At 41.6% G+C, this 19,138-nt stretch overlaps 1 protein-coding gene across 4 annotated transcripts in view; it reads left to right on the forward strand.

The window, feature by feature from the left end:
• Nucleotides 1-18,438, forward strand: part of SDF4 (stromal cell derived factor 4) — a 32,299-nt gene extending 13,861 nt beyond the window's left edge. For 3 of the 4 annotated variants that reach the window (XM_090024274.1, XM_090024275.1, XM_090024273.1), the window contains 4 exons: nt 892-1,005; nt 10,841-10,999; nt 13,882-14,057; nt 16,482-18,438. In XM_090024274.1, coding sequence (XP_089880400.1) covers nt 892-1,005; nt 10,841-10,999; nt 13,882-14,057; nt 16,482-16,658 — 626 coding nt within the window. In that variant the 3' untranslated portion in view covers nt 16,659-18,438. The remainder of the gene's footprint in view (nt 1-891; nt 1,006-10,840; nt 11,000-13,881; nt 14,058-16,481) is intronic. The other variant, XM_090024272.1, reaches the window with a different exon arrangement.
• The last annotated feature ends 700 nt before the right edge of the window (nt 18,439-19,138 follow it).

A 19,138-nucleotide genomic window follows, 5' to 3' on the forward strand; every position in this document is an offset into this window, starting at 1 on the left:
TAGTTGTCCTGAAGATCTAGTCAGAAACCACATCCTAGTCCCTTCAAAATCCTGAGTCCAGTTTCATCCTTGCATTTGTATTGTGCCTTGTGGTAATCAGTAGAAGAATCTTCACTTTAGGGCCTACCTGCTAGGGATTTTTCTTTTTCTAATTATTTTGTATCACTGGTATCACTTGACCAGTATCGTTAAAATTAAACTCTGAAATAGATGTGTCATTGTGTATCAGTCACTTGGGGACCTATAGGTGACATAAGTCTGCTCATACAATGTTGTGTTAACCATGTGTTAAAAATTTCCCTGGTGTTGCCCAGGCCTGAGAGTTGAGTTTTTCTTGAGTTTGATGTCTCAAAAGAGAGCATTTTAAATAGTCGCACTAAAAATAGGGTAAATACACGCATTTCTGCGAACTAGACAAATGTGGCCATTTGCTCTTTGTTCAGCTTGTAGTGGGACATTTACCATCTGTAATAGAAGATAAGCTTAGAATAGTTTCCATTGAGTCAGACTGAACCCATAGGAAATCCAGCTCAATGAAAAAAAAGTGGCCACAATTCTCCTATGGAAATGCATATGAATTCCTTCTGACATACAATAGTCGAATTGCGACTCTTGCAAAAGGCAGCCAGAAGAATATTTTAGGCCTTAGCATTAGGGGAAGGAATCTGAAGTCTCAGAAGATGCTTGGCAGGCACAGTGTTGATGATGCTTAGCCACGATAAAATGTACAGTCATTGGGTTGCAAGTTGAAATAGATTAATTCTCATAAAATGCAGGAGCATAAAGGGTTTTGGCAGGTGGCACAGTAAGAAACAATACCAAAAGCTGTTTTAAATGTTTCTGAAGATGCTACGATATTTTCCTTGTCTGAGATGCAACTCTCTTTTATAGGCCATGTGTCTTGGGATGAATATAAAATTAAGTTTCTGGCAAGCAAGGGGTTTAATGAAAAAGAAGTTGCGGAGAAGATCAAAAACAACGAAGAGCTAAAAATTGATGAAGAAAGTAAGTATAGTCAGTTGCTGCTACCTGTGTGACTTTCTGGTGGGGGAATTGAATGATAAAATGTGTGGTAAGTGTGTTGGGGTGGTCTCCAGTCTTTGCTGACCTCTGAATTGAGCACTGTATGTTAGAAGGCATCATGTTGTGGTCTCTGCGGCTGTTGTATAACATTGGCGGGTCTCCGGTCATGGACTAAGGGCAAGATTCGCAAAGGTACTGCTAAGCATCCCCGGGCCTACAAAGCAGGAATCCTGTTCTGGGAGGGGAACTGATGAACCAAAGTTGGATGCCTCAGTTCCCTCTACTTCTTAATGACATGGCGCTTGCAATGCAGAACATGGTGAGTTAGGTGGTGAATGGCAGATCCAGACAGTAGCAATTTTAGGTGTGTTCAGAAGATGGTGACTGGATTGAACTTGTTATGGAGCTGGTTGTGGGAATGTGTAGCTGGGGAATCCTAAATAGTTTTAAGTAGGATTCATATACCTAAACAGTCAGCTCAGGCAAGATGACTGTGTTCCTGGCCATGGATAGTAGCTGAACTTTTAAGCTCTTTTAGTTTTTTGGCCAAGGTTTTCCAGAAATTATAGCCCCTGGGAAGTGTCAGTTGCATCAGACTAAGCAGGCTTTTTAGACTTGTGTGTCTAATTTTATGAAAAAACTTAATCAGTCTCTCAAAACCCAGATGAAAAAAATTATCTTGGAGCTGAATTCCTCCCTTTGTTTATTTTTTATCTTCATGACTAATCATAGAAGATGAGGGTTGGAAGGAGGTCACATCTAATCCAACCCCCAGCTCAAAGCAGGACCATCCCCAACTAGATCATCCCAGCCAGGGCTTTGTTGAGCTGGGCCTTAAAAATCTCCCAAAGATGGAGATTCTACCACTTCCCTGGGTAACCTGTTCCAGTGCTTCACCACCCTCCTATAAATTAGAAATAGGATCAAAGAACAAAATCCCAATAGTTCTGCACTACCTTGGCATCTTCATTCAAGCATTCTTTTTCAAAGCACTAATGATTAGTACTTCATTATTTTTTATGAACAGTTCTCATTTACAGTAAAAGCTCCGTTATCTGGCATCCCCTGGGAATGGGGGATGCTGGATAACAAAATATGCCGGTTAATTGAGCAGCCTGAACAAGTGTCCTTGCCTTTTTGGCATCGCTGCTCCTCCCATGGCATCACTGCCTTACCTGTGGGACAGGGAGGCGGACCCTGTGCATCCTGTTATGCCCCCAGGCTGTGGGGGTTTGGCAGCGCAAGCTGCTTTGCCCCACGCCGCGTGGGCTCGGAGAAACCAGAAGTGCCATGGTGGGCACTTCCAGTTTCACTTTGCCTTACAAGCTGGCGTGCCAGTTAACAGAGCATGCCGACTTGCAAGCTGCCGGATAGCGGAACTTTTACTGTACTTCAGTTCTACATCTTAATTTACACGTGGCCTACATAGCTCAGGTTTGTGTCTTTTTAAGCAGTCATTGCTTAAAACAACTTTTTAAGGTATGTGATCTTTTGAGATTTCATAACCTTATACAGATTCTTTTCGGAAAGCATTGTAGAGTCTGTAGAACAGTCTACCTTAGTGGTATTTTGTTGGCATGTTAGAAAAAAATGACAACAGAATAAAACGCTGCCCGGTGCGGCAAGTGGAGGGGGCCACAGCTGCTGCTGCCACCATGCATCCCCGACGGGTGAGCCTGGAGCTGGCATGGGGCTGGGTTACAAGCTGGTGCTGAGTGTGGGGGGAAAAGCAGCCCCTTGCCTGGCTCGTGGGTGGCACCCTGCGCTGCAGCTGCTCACAGCCCACAGGGGGGCTGCCTGTGCCTATTCAGGACAGCCCGCTGCAGCAGGGAGCGCTGGCCACAGAGCGGGTGAGGGGCTGCTTTTCCCCGCACTCTGCACCAGCTCCTTCCCTGCTGGCGAGCAGGGGGTTGGGGCTGTGTGCTGCCCCCAGTCTGTACGATGGTGCTGGGGGACACAGGAGCACAGGGCCTGCACCAGTGTCCCAGTGCCAGCAGGGCCCAGAGCAGGGCGGCAGAGGTACAGGGTCCCAGGCAGCAGGAGCTCTATGGAGCTGGGCCAGCTCCCCCCTCTCTGCTCTGGGCCCTTCCGGTGCTGGCTCTGGGACATTGGTGACTAGAGGGTGGGGCTACCCATGTGGCCCTCGACAGCTCGCCAAAACGGGGTAAGCAGCCCTCCACCCAACATAATTGCCCGCCCTGGCCTAGGAGCACTGTGACTGTATATAACAAATAAGTCTTTTTCACAGTGGCTGCTACCGGGTGGCTGCTGAGAGGGAGCGTGGATGCTGAGGGGGAGGGTGAACAGCTCATGTCCAGATTTTTCCACCCCCTATTCTTTTTCACTTTAGCCTCCATGAGTCTAGGGTTTCAGAAGTTCTGATCAAGAGCTTGAAAGTTTTGTACTGTAGGTTTAACTGCATACTTAAACAGTACACTGTGCTTACAGTGATGTGATAATGCATATTTTCCATGTGTTGTTAGTTTCTGTGTTACACTATTTAATTGTAGCAAAGGAAAGTCTACAGATTGTTCTTGCGGGGGGGCAGAGGAAGCTGTTTGCATGTGCACATATGTGCATGTGTGTATAAATACGAGCATGTTGATGTGCACACACTCTATACTGTGGTAGAAACTAGTATCAGCACTGCCATGCCAGACTTTAGCTCTGTACCCTCCCTGGGTCTGACTCTGATCCTCATCCTCTGCATGATCTGCTCTGCTTTTTGCTTCCTACCTTATCTGCTGCTGTTTTGGCTTGTCCCTTCTCTGATCTAGTACAGAGGCTGCCCGTGCTACTTGTGGCACTTGTAAGCCTGAGCTAAGACCTACAGAATAGAGACTAGTTCATTTTAAATTACCTTAAATTTTTGCATCATTTCTATATGGTGCGAAAAGAAGAATTCTAGCTTAATAAGAATAGTCATCCTTTTGCATCACTTTAGCAACTTGCTGTTGAAACAGGCCTGTTCTTCCAAAGATAGATATTCTGTAGTAATTGCTACCTTTCCTGTCCTGTATGTGTTTGAATGCACTGCTAACCTGAATAAGACATCAAGACTTAGCTCTTCCTTGCAGGAATTAGTCACTGAAAACTGGGTTATCATCATTATGCTTTCCATTTGTCAAAAAAGCAACTACAATGCAAATAGATCTTTGAATTTTATGCAGTACAGGTGTTTTCCCAGCCGCGGTTTATGGCAATGTGGTTAACTACAGTTTACAGGAATGCTGATCAGATAAACTGTTTTTAAGATTTGCTGAATAAGGAAATTGTGTGTATGGTTCATTGTAAGACCTAAGCAACCTACCATAACCAAGCCTTGTTTGGGAAAATGTAAACTAATTCTGTACCACTTCCTGACTCTGAGAATATACAGAATTGCTTTTGTACTCTCACTGATGGAATGTGGGTGGTTTTTGTTAACAAAAAAAAAGGTTGGTGCCTTAAGACTGGTGAAGGCCCTTAATTAAGTCTTTGACTGTCCAAAGCACTGATCACCCAAACAGCACCTGTTAAAGCAAATGAAAGTACGCTAGTTTTTGTTAACTTTGTTCTGATACCGAAATATTTTCACTTTCAGTAAATAAGTATAATATCAGGGTTTTCTGGAGGTTTGTAAGTAGTCAGATAAGACTAGGGCTTCAAGTGTATATATGTACATTTTTGCGCCACAGATCCGACACGTTGGAGCAGACTAGATTAATCGAGTTTGCTCTGCACGTGAGCTGATGCACAACTGTGCGGTGCAGCACCATGTACAAGTAGTGAAACACACGTCAGCGTGGAGAAAAGGGCTGTGGCGCGCTTTTGAACTAAAACAGCTTGTATGTGTGTTAGTTCAAAAGTGGACCACTGCCATTTTCTGTGCATTGATGCACATTTTGCCACTTATACAACTGCAAGCAACACGGCACCAGGTACTTTTCAAAGTGCCCAGCGCTGTGGCACTTGCATGTGTACAAATGCCCCAACTATTTTCAGGCATTGTTACATGCAGTGTGGCGCTGACCTGCAGCATTCAAGTGGTTATATTGGGACATCTAAGACTTGGGGATTCCCTCCAGTAGTTTGGTGATATGTGAATGGATGTTTCTAGTTTCTTTTAGGTATGCAGGTCTGCATTGGAGAAGGGCAGCTCTGAGGCACAATTCAACAGTCATTTGAATAGTTTGAGTCAGCATTATTTGTGCAATATAAACCAACATTACTGCTAATGTAGGATTAATTGGTCTTAGGTCTGATTTTAATCTCCTTAAAATCAGTGGAAGTTCTTCCATTAACTTCATAGGGCTTGGGGCAGGCCCCTAATGATGGTAGGAATGCCCAAGAGGAAAATGGGCTGGTTTTGTTCTTTTTTTTTTTTTTCAGTGAATGCTGTAAAAGTTCTAACTCCTGGATACCACCTAGCTGGGGAAAGAGAAATTGTTGTCAGAAATGGGACTATGCATACTCCTGACCCTTTTTTTGGCCTGCCTTTATTTTTAATATTTTTAACACCTTCCAAATGTGTACTAAAACAAGTTCCCAAACAGATAAAATGATCTTCCTGTCCCAAGAATGGAAACTAATTCTCAATGTGATCTGACAACATTGCAGAGTTCTGACAAATTCTTTCTAAATGTATGGTGGTAATTTTTTGCACAACAGGCAGGATTTTCAACATGTGTCACTTAAGTGCTCCAAATAGGAGAAAACTTTATGCACATATTTTTTCAAGTTATTTCCTGTTTAGGATTGTCTAGGTGTATTGCAAACCTGCATGCTCTATGATGCAGGTCTAAAATAAAACCTGTAGTGTATTTTGTATGGAAACAAGTGGTAAGGTAATGGGGTTTTTTCAGTTAGTCAAATTTAGAAGAAAAATTCACTTAAAATTGCTTGTCAGACATGATGTGAAAAAAAAAAAATGAAAGGAACCATAGCGTAAGGTGGTTTCTTTTGTTCCGATATAAACTCTGTGTGCATGTGGTTAAATTTACATCTCCATCCAGCAAAAAATTTCCACTTGTTAGAAAGATTATAACAAAAACTCAAGAATTTGCAAGATTTGGCAATGTAAAGCAGCCAGATTTTTAATTGGTATAACATAGAACTAACATTGAAAGCTCTTGAGCTACTGAGAGAAGGAAAGTGGACACTTTTGTTTTAAACTCTTTGAAAGTTAAATGTGCTTTACTGTGTAGCATTTATAATTAAGGCTGTCTCTGCATTTTCATTCAAAGGCCTGCCTTACTTTACATCTTCTGTTTTTCAAAGTATTTTTGGGCCCAAATCTGACAGACTTATTCAGTAAAGGAGGGAATATAGTTTTTTGGGGGATTGGAGGGTTCTTTGCAGGTCAAAAAGCTTTAGTATGAAGAGCAGGGGAAGAAACATTCTCCCATAACTTTCCCCCCCTTTTTTAATTAAACCTTTAAGTGCAATTCTAGCTGTTCTACTTGCTGAGACCCTGGAAGTTTAGCAAGGCCCAGGCCTCTTATCAAGAAGTGCTTTTGATTCTTGGGGTGAAATTTGAAGTATAGCCACAAAATAAACCTGAGAAAATTTGACTTGACACATTCTGTACAAGTGAACTAATTTTATTTTAAAGAAGTACCAAGGAAGAAAACAGCCCTGCTCCTGCTATATGTGTAATGTATACAATGAAAAGAACCAAAGCGTAAGGTGGTTTCTTTCTTTTCTTCCGATATAACTCTGTGAGCATGTGGTTACATTTATTGGATGTGCACTTTTTGTATACTCTCATCACTGCGGCATTGTAGCAGCTTGCAGTTAATGTAAAAAGGAGACAGTTTTTCTAAAAATGTGTTTGTTTAAACTTGCCTGTATCTGGAGTTCCTACTGGAAGCCTTAAAGCCTTCATCCATGATACAATTTGAATTTCATTCTGGTGTCTCTGATATTAGCAGAAGGCAGCATGAATCTAATGTTACTATTGTTATCCCCATGCAAGAAGAGATTGGGTTTCTACATTCCTTCCCCGCCACTTTCTTTTATTAACATGGAGAACAAGGGTGGGCAAAATGCGGCCCGCCAGGCCATTCTATCCAGCCTGCAGAGCCCCTAAAAAATTTAGAAAATGAATATTTATCTGCCCCTGGCTGCCTGTCATGGGGCCCTCAATGACTTGCCAAAACTCAGTAAGTGGCCCTCTGCCCAAAATAATTGCCTGCCCCTGATGGTAGAGAATAAGGGATTTGTGTGTCTCATGAGTATCATGGGTCCTTGGTTAACTAGTCTGATACTCTCACAGACTTAGAGGAGTGAGAGGAGAACAAACAGGAAACAAAACCGTGGCAAAAATAAGTTTCAATATAAAAAAACAGCAGGGGTCCTACTAGAAGCAATGAGAAGCTGTTTATCAGGGCTCCAGCCAGGCCAGCAAATTTTATTTTTGTTTGGTCCTGAACCGAGGATTATGATGCTGGCCTGAGGGAGGAGGAGACGCTGATGGATATTTGGGACGAAGGAGAGAAAACGTCAGTGCAGTCTGCTGCTTCCAGCTCAAATGGAGGCAATTGGGCTATGTAGAACTTACCAAAATTTGGAAGAAGAGAGTAAGGTTTAGGTGAGGGAAAGCCCGTATATAAGCTTCTCTGGTTTTAATTCTGGTCTTTAATTGTCATGTATCATTGGGTGATTGAATAGGTCGTGCTTTATTTAATGAAGTTGTTTAATTGTATCAGTTTAAACTCCTGTGGTCACAAACCGTAGGGGTAGTAAACAGAGAAATTCCCACTTGGATGGTAGTCCCAGAGCTTTGGATTGCCAGGGTCTGCCCTTTGGAGACATGAAGGAAGCTAGTGAGGGAATAAAAGGGACTAAGACACAGTTTGTTTTACATCTACAGCAAGAATGATGCTCCAGTAACTTAATTTCTTTTTTTAATATGCCCAGCAGTTTGCAGAGATGTATAGCTCATGTGATGAACCCAGCTCAAGAGTGCAGCAGCCAAATGTTTACAAGTATTTTTAAAAATATATTGTATGTCCATTCTTCATTTACTAAAAATTCTGCTGTTTCACAAATGAAAACATTGTCTAGTCTTTTTGGTAGTATTTGCATTTTGGCGGGGTGGGAGGGAATTTCCAAGGTGCAAAAATAGTACTCCCACTCCCACTCCTTCCCAAAAAGGCCATTTTTAGAACTACGAAAGAAAAATCTTATTCAGAAATTTTTGATCAGCTTTATTTTTAAGGCAGATAGGCTCTGAATATGTGTCCATTAGATTGTCTTCCATTAGTTATCCTTTTTGCAGTCCTGGAGTTTATGTATGATGGGGCACTCACTAAAAATGCTTTAAGTGAGATATGTGATAATATAGAAGATGCCAAGGCTTTTAATAGTGGGTGGAATTATTTTTCATTATGTTTTAATGTAACATGTTCTTGAAACACTCCATTTCCCTCTTTTCCCCTTCCCAGTGTTGATTCTCTCTAACTTTCATGATGAACTGTTGACTTTAGCTTCCTTGCATCGACTAGCAAATCAGCTTAAATCAGTTGAGTTTCTACTCATTTGGAAATAGTTTCTAGAGATCTGGTGGCTGTGGGGAAGGGAAGTAGTCATGGGAAGATAGTATCTGAACAGTAGTGGGAGGTCTGGCTCCATTAAGGAGAACATCTTGAAACGGAAGAGATGAGTACTGTGCTCAGGGTGGAGGCTAGAGAGTTTTGAAGAAACAGTAATAACAAGAGAGTCTGAGACACAGGGTGGAAGGTAGGTCAAAGAGATGATTGCATGCAGAGGAAGATAGTAGTGGGGTTGTGATTGCTGAGGAAAGAGACTCCATGCAACCTTTGTGTCAGCACTAAGACTGTGCAAAGCTTCAGTCCCTGATTCGGTTTGGTGGAGGTTCGGCCTGATTCGGTGGCCAAATCTCTGAATCCGAATCAAATCAAAGGACCCTTTAATTTCTCTGAATTGAAGCTGAATCCTCCGAATCGATTTGGAGAGATTTGGCGATTTGGACATAGACACAGGATGTGTTTTCTTCTGCATACTTCTAGGTAGCAGGGGCTTGTGATCGCTGCGATGCTGGGATGCATGGGGTGTCCCACAAAAGCATGGGGGGTCCCCAGTGCGCTCAACAGCAGACGCAGAAGTGGACCAGAAGCACTTGCGGGTCCTCCAGGGAATGTGCAGGGTGGCCCCCCCACACCCACCTGGCTTGGCAACTGGTGCCTTGTGGGTCTGGGGGAGCACCCCAGATCCCCCCGCAGCTGATAGCTAAGCCGCTGGGGGGCCCCAGCATACTTCCCAGCAGACCCGCAAGTGGACCAGAAGTAGTTCCAGTCCAATTCTGGGTTCGCCACCGAGAACATGGGGGGGCAGGGGGAGGGGGGCACTCCTGTGGGATGATCCATCTGCCCCTGCATCACAGAGTTCATGAGCTGTGCTGGTACCTCGAGCTACGTAGAAAAAACATTTAATCTGTGTCTGTGGCCAAATAGCCAGTTCTCTGAATCAGCATCGAATCATCAGATTCAGCTGAATTGAGTCGGGGACAGTGATCTGAATCAACAGATCGAATCACTCTCCCTGATTTGGGCCGAATCTGAATTGAATACAGCCCACTTCACACACCCCTAGTCAGTACTGTCAGACCATAGAGCCCTGTGTCCAGTTTTGGGCCCCCCCCACTACAGGAGGGATGTGGACAAATTGGAGCAAGTCCAACGGAGAGAAATGAAAATGGTTAGCAGTCTGGGGGGATACGACTTGAGAGGAGGGGCTGGGTGAACTGGGCTTATTTAGTCTGCAGAAGAGGAGACTGAGAGGGAGTTGAATAGCAGCCTTCAACTACCTTGAAGGGAGGGCCCAAAGGGGATGGAGCTGGGCTGTTCTTGGTGGTGGCAGATGACAGAACAAGGAGCAACGGGCTCAAGCTGCGGCAAGGGAAGTTTAGGTTGGATATTAGGAAACACTTTCTCATGAGATGGGTAGTAAAGTACTGGAACCGGTTACCCAGAGAGGTGGAGGACTCTCCATCCTTGGAAGTTTTTAAGCTTGACAAAGCCTTGGCTGGGATGATCTATCTGGGGCTGGTCCTGCTTTGCACAGGGGGTTGGACTACACGTGACCTCCTGAGGTCCCTTCCAACTCTCATTTTCTATGATTCTTTCTTGTTGTCTGCCTTTAAAATAGTCATACACAAGCTAAGATAACATAGGGGTGCCAGCAGCTTCATTTTCTTTGCATCTGACCCAAACCAGTTGACTGGGTAGACATTCTGAAATACTTAATAGTTAATGTAGCACAGAAATCTTGGTGAGAGATGGTCAAGGAAAAGGTGGCCATCTCTTTTGTCTTTTCTGAGCTAGTTATAAAAATGGTACTAGGGGACATTATGATGCTAAAGATACCCTTTCAGTAGAAATGTAAAACTATAGTCTGACCAATTGTTAAAAAAAATGTTATGGCTCTTTGGCTGTAGTTTAAATAGAATAATTATATTTTATTGAATTAAATGATCTGCTTACTATACTAATGTGTCGTGAATAAATAGCTATTTTCATAGCCTATGTAATTGCAAGTTGGGGATATGTGAAACCAGAAGGATATGGGGTTAAACTGGGCATTTCACTCCAAAATATCCCATTTTGATGATGTAACCAAGCCAGATTTCAGTTTACAACTCAGGCTAATTTTCTCCATCATTCTCTCTCGCTCCCTCTGCTGTCCCCAACAAAAAATATTTAAATATCCAAAAAGGGGGGGCGGGAACCCCTATTAGGTAGGCAATACAGTATTCAGGTTTGGGGTATTTTTCTGTACAGAGTTGATTATTACAAACATTGTCTTTAATTTCTAGCACAAGAAGTTCTAGATAACCTGAAAGATCGTTGGTACCAAGCTGACAACCCCCCTGCTGATCTGTTGCTGAATGAAGGAGAGTTTTTGTCCTTTCTTCATCCTGAGCACAGCAGAGGGATGCTGAAGTTTATGGTCAAAGAAATCATCCGTGATCTTGGTATGTGAGTTTAAATCCTGTACAGTTTGGAAATGTCTTCCCTACAAAACTTACTGGAACTGTTCCATCCTGGTGGTGTCCTGAAACAAGTCTGAATATGATTTGGTCCCGAGTATGTGAAAAGGACCAAACTGTTCATTCAGAGTTGTAATCTGCTATCAGGTCCATGCATTTGTGCCAGTAGCGTTCCTCTTCCTTACATTCCTGGTGAATGATCTGACCGCTGGCCATTACAAGAAAATTGTGTGCTGTAAGGATGTCACAACAGGTTTTACCTCACTTCATACAGGCCAGACCAAACCCTATTATAACGTTAGTTGGGTACACCTGCTTTTTTCCCCAAGGTTACTCAACCAGTTATATTTCAGTATAGATCAGCTTGATGGGTTTTCTCAGTGTTTTATGATACAGAAGTGAGACGCAATAGCACCACGTTTGTACTTTCCAGGCACTACTTACTAGGGGTTTGCGCTGAATTTTGATTCACTTATACTAACGTAATTATCTGGATTTCTAAGAATTCAACATGTTGCTGCAAAATTATCACTTCTTAAAACTAGTGACGGGAGTTCAGCAGTGTTACCTCTGCATTTTTCATTGAAAAATAAATAAATAAAAAAGAACTTGGCCTGTGCAAAGCAGCTGGAATTCGCTTCAGGTACAAATTCAGAGGACAGTGATTTGATTGGGTGATTTTTGAATCACTGTCCCGATTCAATTTAGCCGAATCTGATTTGGAGATTTGGCTGTGGCCGAATCTCCAACTTGGCCATGCCCATCCTTCCCAGCCTGGCAGTGGCTGCCCCACCTGCCCCAGCTTCTGGCACTTGGGGGAGGAAAAAAGCCCTGACTCAGTGGGTGCTTCTGGGTGGGGGGGTGATTCCCCACTGCCCCACACTGCATGGGGGGCTCTGCATGAATCTTTTCTGAAGATTTGGAGAGCTTTGAATCTGTTTGGACCTTTAAATTGGTCCCGATTCAATTCGGAGATTTGGCCACCGAATCGGGCCGAATCTCCTCTGAATTGAATCACCACCTGAACCTTTGCATTGCCCTAAAAAGAACTACAGTTTTTATCTAGGGTCTTGAATATTTTTTGTAGATGTGATAGGTGCTTCTGGTTTATACAGGATACATATATCAAGCATTGAGCAATGTTTCTTTACCATTCTGTTTAAAACAATTATGCTTTAACCTTTATCTCATTCACAAGCTATATCAAATATACAGAATATAAATTGCAATAACCATTATTGGACTGCTGTCCCATCTGCTTTATACATTTAAATTTCCTCTGTCACCATGTTAATTAGAAGGGTCAAAGGTTTTTTTTTTAATTTGATAGAAATGTGTGCACGCACGCACACATGAGAAATGCGGTAAAATGGGCTTGTGTTAAGTTTTGTGAAATACACCTAGAAATCTCTGTAGGTTTCCTCTGATGAACATGGCATGATCCAAAAACGTTATTTAAAAAAAAAAAAGAGGATTTCCTATACTGATAAGGAAGCAGTTACCACATGTTAGCTTCCCTACATCATTTATTTAAGGGTAATAAATTCATAAGAGTAGGAATGCAGCAATCACCAGGAGGTCTCATTTTGCTGAGTTACATGTTCAAGAAGAAATCCAACTTCTATGCCATTCAGAAAAGCACCCACTAAAGTAAATTTCAAATAAATGCGAGTTCTTCAGAAATGCCGAGTTTTACAGTATAAACCTGCAATCCATTCACAAATGCACACTGTGAAGACTGCAAAAGTACTGCTGCTAACATAGTTTGTACTGCAGAGCTGTCTGTGCTAAGTATACCTGCACAAGGGAACTATATAGACGCTCATGAGAACTGGAAGCACGTGCTCAGCATTCATAAATCCCAAACTTCCCAACTTTTAAAAGGAACTCATCCTTTTAAAGTGCAAGGTGAAGTGGAGGCAACAAGTTTTGTCCATTCTGTAGTCAGACTGACTGGTGTGCAAAGCTCTCTAGCGGGTGTGCTTAGATATGACTTAGTGAATTGCGTGGTGGGTTTTTTCTAGGCAAAAAATAAGTTTTTTAATAATGAAATAGTCCAGAGTTTTGTCTGATCACTGAGGCATGTCAGTTTTATAACATAACTAGTTTCATTTTTAAAAGAAACTGGTTACTTTTGGTCTCTGTCTATAGGTGAGACATAGTACAAATAGTGCACGATTCACTTGTCTCATGTTCCAATTTAGATCAGAGATGACCTGGATAACTCCTAGCTGTAATAAGCAGGAGCCCAAGAACTGGTTGCACCTACGAAGTTGGGTTTAAACTGGAAACTAAGGGCACCCATACATGAACAGCAAGGCTGCTGTGATGCAATATAATTACAGCATGCATATCAGCACCCTGCACTTAAAAATGGCAGCAGGGTCACTTTAACTCAAGCTAGTTTGATAAGCTTTAGGTAAAGCACCCCTGCTGCCATTTTTAAGTGTGGGGATGCTGATATACGAGATGCTGTGAGCGCTTTATTTAGAGTGGGTCTCAGAGCCATTCTGATTAAAGCACCCCACCTCACCATACCCTCCAACCCCCCGCAGTATGTGTATAAATGCCTTATAAGCTCTGGCTTAGCTAGGAAGCTCCTTAATTGGTTGCATGTTTGTTTGGGAGGGGTATATTTTCTTGTTTTTTTTAATTGTAAGCAACCTAACATTAAATATGTAAATGTATATTAAACCTAGTTCAGGTAACACATTTAATAATTGCCTTTCTTATAGCTGGGAAGATTGGAAACTGTGGTTTTAGTACTACTGAAAGCTTTGAGTTCTAGGAATAAGTTGTGTCTTGTTTCTCAGTGGTCACTTGTGAGTTAAGTGCTCATCATTCTATTGGTTTGGCTTGTATTGCAGATCAAGATGGTGATAAGAAACTTACTCTTTCCGAGTTCATTTCCTTGCCTGTTGGTACAGTGGAGAACCAGCAAGCCCAGGATATTGATGATGACTGGGTGAGAGACCGAAAGAAAGAATTTGAGGAGGTTATTGATTCCAATCATGACGGCATCGTCACAATGGAAGAGCTGGAGGTAGGTGTCTCTAACTTCATCATTTTTCGTGTTGAGAAAAATGCATGATGGATGTATTAATAGACTACTACACAGAACAGTCGGATGTATTTTCTGGCATCTCTGAACCAATGATTGTGGATGCCAGGAAGAGTAATGAACATAAGATAAATTGCTTTAGACATACCCAGCTCACTACTCTCCCTGTAAAGCATCTGCTCATGCCATTGTCAAAGACAGCTACTGGACTAGATGGACCATTGATCTAACCCAGTATGGCACTTCATGTTCATTATGTTCTTAAAATCACTTGAGGTTTTCCAAATACAGTGACAGACACCATTCCAAAGAACACAGAGTCAAAAAACACTCCCATCCTCAGATGATGGCAAAGGTGCAGTTATTGGATGTTTTGGCACATAATATACCTAGGAACCATGAGAGCACTAGAGTAATGTAGGGGGAAAATGTGTTCCCAATTTAGCATTTTTTTTCCCTTTTATGTATAGTGCCCTAAATAGGTTGTTTTCTTAATTTGTAGTACATGAAAGCAAGCCACAGACTGTAGTAGGGGTACAGATTTTTGGGAGATTACTCATTTTCAGATAGGAAGAATGATTCAATTAAGAACCTGTGTATTCACATTAAAGCTTAAAAAAAAGAACGCGCATATACTCTAGTTTTTAATTTATTTGTAAGTTTCCAAATTGGTGTGCCATTGCACAAAAGCACTCACTGCATGTTGTGCAGTCAAAGATCTCAGTTGCGAAAAGACTAGATTGTTAGATGCAGGAGAATTGGAGATGACTCATATGGGACAGCGATCTGTCCTAAGTAATATGAGGGAGTCATAATTGAAATCTGTTCTTGCTGCCTCCAGAGTCTTAATGGTGAAAATTTGCCATGTGAGGGGAAAGGCAGCAAGATCTTTGAGCAATAAAAAGAACAAAATTCCAGGAAGCAAGTGGATGTTTTTATCTTTGGGTTTAATAAAGGAGTAAGCAGTTGCCAGAAAACAAAAAAGTTCATGCTTATGAAATCAAAAATCAGAATAATAGAAATTGGAGGTGGATGCATAAATAGATGGGCCAAAATCTTATTAGAGAAACTGGATTGAGTCGGAGAACGTTATGATGTAGGTAAGTTATACAGGGATAATTAAATAAAACCTCCTGTACAATGGAAAGAGGAATCTGGCTAACTGTGGAGAACATGCCTAGATGATTGCTCAGTTCATATTGGTGCCTAAACCCTGTTACCACTTGGACACTACAGTTGATACCCCTGGCTGTATGAAGAGTTCTGTAGAGCTTTGAGTGCACATTATTGAGACCCTGGGTCTGCATCTCATATGTATGACGTGGCGCATTATGCTGTGGAATCCACACCTGCCTCCTGCAAAAGTGAAATCCTCCTTGAAGCACCTAAAATATGTAAAACCTTTCATCCTTGTACTGTCAGTTTTTAGCTTGAGATCTGCTGCAGTTGTAGGTAAAGGCATGTAGCCTTGCTGCAGCTATGTAGAGCTGTATAGGTTTTGTAATGCGGGTCTGACAGATCCTGGACCAAAAACCATACAAAAGATCTGAAGCCTTACAGTTCAAATCTTTATCTTTTGCTCTTCTTCATGTTGTTTTCAGTTTTAGGGTTCAAGGCCAAAAGTTTTATCATGTTAATATGTGTGTAATTTTACCAATTCAGTACTGAAACTGGAGCATTCTTAGTAATTTTATCTAACCAGGTGATCACGTTCGTTGGGGTTTTTTTCTTCTTTGTTTCCAAATAAGTCATTTTGAGAGTTGTTTTAATTTGGATCTTTTTCTAGTTACTGTGTTTAAAAAAAAAAAAAAAAATCTGCTAAGCTGACATTTTAAGAGAGAAATCCATGGCATCTTGGTATCACTATAGTAGAACATTTTGCTCATTCATGAGACTTGATGAGCTCAAAGTAACACGAATTCAAAAAGTTGAAGGTCATATGGTCAAAGGGATCCTACCTTGCCAGTATAATTTGCCTAAGGAAAGGAAAATGCCAATAGGCAAGATCTCCAATGTTATCTAGCTTTGATGGGCCAAATCTATTACTACTCTGGTATGGGATCCTTCTCTGCTTGATTTTTAGCTCTTCCTGAGCTCTTTCACATTTGGCATTGTAGGAGAACTCTAACTTTTTCATCAAATTGTTGACATACTGGCTGCGGTTACTCCTCATGAAGGAACCTCAGGGGGGAGGGAGACGGGTAGTAGTAGAAAGGTCTTTGAAATGAAAGGTGTTAACCAGGCAGAAAGGTGCATTTATTGGCTTTGCACCAGTTAGTCATTTTGGGGTGTATGGTATCCTTTGTCCCTAAGACCTTTGGGGGGAGGCATGAGTCCTGAAATATGGCTTGGAAACAAGTGATGGCCCCAGTGGTGGGAAATGATGATCTTTCTTACCTTTTACAGGAATACATGGATCCTATGAATGAATACAATGCCCTAAATGAAGCCAAGCAAATGATAGCAGTGGCTGATGAGAACCAGAACCATCACTTGGAGCTGGATGAAATCCTGAAATACAGCGAGTACTTCACTGGCAGCAAGCTGATGGACTATGCTCGTAATGTCCACGAGGAGTTCTGATCCTTGCTCGTCTCCCACAGAGCTCTGAAGCACCTTTTTGCTTTCCAAAAAAAAACAAACTAAAAAACCTTGCTGCTATCTGTGTTGTGTGCGTAAGATGTGTTGTCCTAGACTTAAAGACGTCCATATACAAGACCTACAGCTCTCTTGCCTTCAGCATAAAGAAAAAATGGGCTGTAAGTAACAAGGCAGGATCTGGACTGACTCAATTCACACTACCTTGTATAATTATTATAGCTGGGAGTTCAGCTGTGTTAGGCTCACTGTACTTTATGAAGGCATCTTAAAAATTTAACTTCTGGGTTTGGTGTTGCCTTCGAAGCTGCTGATCTAAGAAAATCATCGTAAAAACTGAGATCCTCCAATGTTAATAAGGGGGAAACCATGTTTCAAATGTCTATTCTATTAGCGTTCTAGGAAATCCAGGAATAAATTGATTGAAAAGCTGTTTGCTTCACTTGGCCCAGTAGCTTTTTATATTGAGTGACATAGAGAAGTATTTTCAGCTTATAAAATCAACTGTAGACTGCATTGGATGCTGGTTCTCCCAATGTAAATAGGCTGCTAAGTTTGGTTTTTGGCAGTCTTTTATGTATATATTCATTTAATTCCCTTAAAATTATTCCTTTTTTCACACTATCAGTGGCCCCTCTAGTACAGTTAGAGCAGATCCTCTTTAAATGTTATATGTACTGTGACAGCTAAGGTGCTCATTAGTAGTCACCATTGCTTTTGGCTGGAATAGCTTACGCCAAGTCTTACGAATATGTGAAGCCTGCTGTGTTGATCTGTCAGAAGGTTTTTGAACAAAGTATTTTCGTAGCAATCTGCTTGAAGTAGCCCTGTTGCTGAAAGAGCATGCAGCTGCCAAGAGGGGCAAGAATAGCCATAGTGCAGAAAAGAGCATCTTGTCTCTGTGCATTTTTTGGTTGATCTTCCCTGTGTTTTTCACATTCTTTCAGGGTGGCTTCCCAGTGTTGGAGACTAGTACGTTTCTCCTTCCAAGTATGGTTCTAGCAGCCTGAAAAATCACTTTCCTTTTGACACGGGAGTCCGTCAATCTGATGCTTTACAAAACCAGATTCATTTTCCTGTTAAAGCAAATGGGAATTGGCTTTCAATCTGCCAGATTTTATACTTGCGAGTGGGGGCAATGGAGAAGTTCATTTAAATCACTTTCATTTTAGAACTGTCTGTATCTTAAGCCCCAGGGGAAGCTCTCGTTCTGTGAACTTGCAGGATTCTTCAGTGAGCAAAACCTGGATTTGGCTTTTTGCACTATGAACCGTGTTGCAGCTAATGAAAATCAAGCCTTTCAGATTAGAGAAATGTGTGCAGCTGTCTCACAAACTGATGGCGCTTTTATGCGTAGGAAAGTTAGGAGAGTGGAACTAGTATCGACCTCTGCTGGTTTAATTTGTTTCTCTCTTCACTGTGGTCCAGCAGAGGCAGGTGACAACCCATGAGGGAGTTGTGAGCTTTCTAGTGGATCTATTTTTGGGTCTTATCTTTGGAGAATCTTGCAAAACAAGGGCAATATCCACTACTGTTTAAAATACAAAAATATGTTTAATTCTAGCCTCACCCTTGTACAAGCCCCTCTTTTGGGTGGTTGCCTGAAATTCCAACCAAGATGTTGTTATATTTGATTGATTAAATTTATTCTCGTAATATAATGTAAATAGAAGTTTTTGCTTTTTGTTTTGAGAGTGTCCCCTTATTTTGGTTACGTGGCTCGCATCAATCAGTGTCTTTTTATATACATTTACCTTTTTGCATTAAATATATTTTTCTTTGTGCTTTGGAAACAGTCCAGCATTTAGCTTTTTTCATTAAGCAAAAAAATGTAAAAACATAAGGCTTCAGATGAAAGAGATCTCAATTTCAAAACCTGAAAGGTGAAGAAGATAGCTAGCAGGGGGAAATCTTGGTGAAGATAGCCACAAGTAGCTGGATCTCTTTGCTTGAGCAACTCTACAGAAGCTAAGTTAGATGAGACTTTAATTAGATCAGGCACTTGGTTGTAACTGGGTTGCCGTGAGGGCAAGACTTGGAAAAAAGAGGTAAGAGACAGGATTTATAATGTCACAGGATGTGAAACATGGCATCTAGGTGTGTGACGCTAATGTCACTGGCATGTTTCACCATTTAATCTGTAGAGCTGTCTTTGCCACCAGGAGGAGTAGAACCTGAAGCTTCATCTTCATTAAAAAATAGAAGAGTTGAGTGTCATAAGCATTGCTTTCACCTGGTCTGATGCACCATATACCTAATTTTTAACTGAGTTCTAGCCACGTCAGGAGACTATTGTATATGTCTTTCTGACCGCTAATTTTTATTTTAAACCTTTTGATTCTGAATTGCTAAAAGTCTCCAGAAACTGGTCCCTCAGAAAAGGGTTGGTAAAAGATACTGCATCTCTGCACTGTGCAGTGCCACAAATGCAAATGGCAAGTACTACAGAGGTTTTTGACCAGTTG

The sequence above is a fragment of the Crocodylus siamensis genome, chromosome 12 (assembly GCF_052110815.1).
Source record: "Crocodylus siamensis isolate JL-2025a chromosome 12, ASM5211081v1, whole genome shotgun sequence".
NCBI lineage: Eukaryota > Metazoa > Chordata > Crocodylia > Crocodylidae > Crocodylus > Crocodylus siamensis.